Source organism: Gekko japonicus, unplaced genomic scaffold, assembly GCF_001447785.1.
Source record: "Gekko japonicus isolate JY-2015 unplaced genomic scaffold, Gekko_japonicus_V1.1 scaffold1074, whole genome shotgun sequence".
NCBI lineage: Eukaryota > Metazoa > Chordata > Lepidosauria > Squamata > Gekkonidae > Gekko > Gekko japonicus.
Genome location: NW_015175391.1, coordinates 201,042 through 204,555, shown reverse-complemented (window position 1 = coordinate 204,555; position 3,514 = coordinate 201,042). Strand labels below are relative to the sequence as shown.

General features: G+C 60.1%; 1 protein-coding gene across 1 annotated transcript in view; it reads right to left on the bottom strand.

Moving 5' to 3' along the window:
* IRX3 (iroquois homeobox 3) overlaps positions 1 to 2,876 on the bottom strand; it is a 6,268-nt gene extending 3,392 nt beyond the window's left edge. Inside the window, exons 1-2 of the mRNA XM_015425650.1 lie at positions 2,649 to 2,876; positions 6 to 728 (exon numbers count right to left, since the gene is read on the bottom strand). Of these exons, the coding sequence (XP_015281136.1) occupies positions 6 to 728; positions 2,649 to 2,870 (945 nt within the window). The 5' untranslated portion in view covers positions 2,871 to 2,876. The remainder of the gene's footprint in view (positions 1 to 5; positions 729 to 2,648) is intronic.
* Between the last annotated feature and the right edge of the window lie 638 nt (positions 2,877 to 3,514).

The window sequence follows — 3,514 nt, the reverse complement described above, 5'->3', positions numbered from 1 at the left end:
AGCGCCGCGTGCGGCCGGAGGGCCCTGGGCGAAGGCAGCTCGCCGGCCGAGGCGCGCCGCCGGGCCTCCATGGCCTTCAAGAAGCTCTCCGGGGCGGCCAAGTCGTCCAGGCCGTCGGAGGCGTCGGAGTCCGTGGTTTTGGCGTCGGAGTGGAGCAGGAGCGCGGAGTCGTCGGGGGGCTCCGAGTCGTCCTCGTCCTCCTCCTCGTCCTCCTCCTCGTCGTCGTCGATGTCCTCTCCCAGCTGCCCGCCCAGGAGGAGCTGGCCGGCTTTGGCGCCCGTCGCGGCGCCGCTTTCCATGTTCTCCGTGTCGATGTTCTCCAGGTCGATCTCCTCCTCGTCCGGGTCGCGCTTGTCGCCCTCGCCGTCCTCCTCGTCGTGCTCGCTGCCGTAGGAGTTGCCCTCCTCGTCGGTGCGGCTCCGCGGCGCCCAGGTCATCTTGTTCTCCTTCTTGAGGCGCCGCCGGGCGTTGGCGAACCAGGTGGAGACCTGCGTGAGGGTCATCTTGGTGATGATGGCCAGCATGATCTTCTCGCCCTTGGTCGGGTAGGGGTTCTTCCGGTGCTCGTTCAGCCAGGCCTTCAGCGTGCTGGTGCTCTCCCGCGTGGCGTTCTTGGGCCTCGACGGGTCGCCGAACTGGTACTGCCCGTAGGGGTAGAAAGCCGGGTGGTGGTGCGGGAAGGCCGGGTGCTGGACGCCGGGGCTCTCCTTCAGCTCGTACTGGGCTCCCTGGACGGAGAGAAAGAGGCGGGTTGGGTTTGTTGGGTTGGGAAAGCAGCGAAGCGCGCAAAACCTCGATTCCCGGGGAATAATCGAAGAGCGGGACTCTTTCGGAGGGCAAGACCTGGGTTCGAGTCCAGGCAGCACCTTAGAGGCCAGCCAGATCTGGGGAGGTGTGTGAGTTTTAGAGAGTCAAAGCTCCCGTGGTCAGGAAAGAGCCAGGATAAGGCCTCAGAAGGTGGAGAGACACAGGCGAGGGGGAAAGGACACAGGAGTCAGGCCCCAGGGAGCTGGTGCGGGTCTCTCCTGAGCCGTCGAGGAATTCTATGAAGCTCGGAAGCTGTCGCGGGAACACTGGGGGGGACCCAAAAAGGGGGTCCTCTGCCGTTTCAAGAAATGTCTATTGGGGGAAGAGAGGGTCGTTCAATCCCGCACGCCGTCGCCCCAAATACCACAGCCTTCTTTCCTATACCCAGGATGGTGCAAATGAGACTCATTCACTACTTGCGAGACATGATCTTATTTCACATACAAGGCCGCGAGGGGAACACTTAGAGGCAGAAGAGCCTCACAGACAGATGCCAATAAGTTACCAGAAGGGGGTGGTATATGAGACAGAACTGGATCTAAGATCACACCAGGTGATCTCTAGGCCAACCGGGGCCCCTATTAATGTTAAATCTCTGGCACATGAATTGAGGGAAGCAGAAGCTGAGCAAGCAAGGGCTCATCAGTTTCAGTTGATAGCTGGGGATGGAAAGCCCAAGGAAACGGAAGGAAAAATGACTTTACCTACTTCACCAGCAAAGGGGGAGCATTTGCCACTTAATGCAGCCAAGAGGAGCCCAGATACACTGGAGCCTCAAGGTGATGAAGGGCCCCCCCCCCCCTTACGATCCCTCTGCGCGCTGGAACGGACTGTCACTCAAGGGCTCACCAAGGGAAAAAAGCAATCAGTCCTGCCCAACACCTATATCTTTCTCCTTGCTTTGTATGCGTTCAAGGGTGGCAAGAGACCGTGTGTGTGTGTGTGTGTGTGCGCTCAAAAGAAGGAACAAGCAGTCGTGGGACAAGCAGTTGTGGGATTTTCTTTTTGCAACTTTAATTTGAAGGGGGGGGGGGGAGAGAATAGCACATGGGCCGAAAACGGCCTTGCCAACTGTACCCCAGCCGGGGGACAATAACTGAACACAGACTTGACCCAGCCTAGGACAATAAGAGGTTTTAACAAACACCCCCCCTCCTGCTCCCCCGAGAAAGCCTCCTTGACATGTTAGGACCCATATTTTCCGAACTTCTCCGATCGGGCCGCTTCGCTTGCGGAGTTTCCTTCCTGCTTCTACAAAGCGAAATCTCCCTCCTCCCCGGCGAGAGCTCGAAATAAAATCTGTTTTTATGTCCGGGGAGGGGGGGGAAGGAAATCAAACGAGACGAGATCTCTCTCTTCTCCCATTCCGCCCCCCCCCCCCGACTTTTCCTCCGTTCCCTTCCACCGCCTCTTCCCCCAAACTCGCTCGCTACACCCGGAACGATTTGGCCGCTGCACTGGAGCGCCGGGTGCCGAAGGAGCCCGCGTGTGCATTAAAACGCAGACCGGCCGAGGGAGCCCCAATCCTCCCCGCGACTCGTGGAAAAAGTCCACGTCCCGCGTCTCCACCACAGCTCGGAGCTTCTGGCCCGGGAGAGGGTCTGTCGCCGCCACCGGCTCCGCAAAGCCCCGGCGGAGCGAGCTGGTCAATTGCTCCGCCGGCCTTAGTCAGTTTCACCTTGTTTGTTCTTTGTAATCGACAAGAGCGCGGCGGTTGGGAAGCCAAAGGGGGAAATCCCTCCTAAAGACGAGGCTTGTCTATTTGACTGGGGGGGGGGAAGAGAGCTGCAGAAATCGGGGAGGAAGAAGGGAGGGGGGGTTGCTGCTTTTTTTTTCCTTACCAGCTGCGGGAAGATGGGCAGTTCGGTGGCATAGGGCAAGAAGGCTCCGTATCCCTGGGCGGCTGCGGCGGCCGCGTAAGGCGCTCCGTACATGGTGGAGAGGACGTTGGAGAGGGTCCCCGACGGGCTGAGCTCTGCCCCGTTGCGGGAGCTGCCGTTCCCTTGGCGATCCGTCGGGTAGATGGGCCGGATATACTGGTATCCCAATTGGGGGAAAGCCATGGTGGAGTGGGGAAGCGAGCGAGCCGGCGGCGGCGGGAGCGACCCAGAGAGGGAGCCGGATCGCTCGGTCCGCTGTACTTTTTTAGCGCCGCTCGGAAACTCTGCCAGACATTGGTGCTGCCCGGTGGGGGCGGGAGGGTGGGGAGAGGAGAGGGGAGAGGGGTGGGGAGGGGAGGAAGGAAGGAAGGTAGGGTGGAGGCGAGGCGAGGCCGGGGGGGCTGCCGCCGCCGCCTCCTCCCTCCCTCTCTCTCTCCCTCCCTTCGGCTTCTTCTTCCTTCTCCTCCTCCTCCTCCGGCCGCTGCCGCGTAACGATCCGCCGGCTGCTTCTTCGCCTCACTTTTCCTATTGATCTGAGTGGACTCCGGGTCAGGTCCTAACAGATTGCTGCAGATTATTGAACTCCCCGCCTTTGATTGACAGCCGGAGTCTCTCCCTCTCTCGCTCTCTCCCCAAGCCCCGCCTCCTTCTTTTTAAGTCAGAGAGAGAGAGAGAGAGAGAGAGAGAGAGTCAGTCTCTCTCCCCCCCCGCCTTCCATTTACTGACGTCGCGATCTTTTATTTGAGTGCCTCTCAGATCTCGTTCTAGCCATCGCCAATCAGTTCGAGTCCCCCCCCCCAAGCAGAGCCTTAACTCTGCTGCCCCAG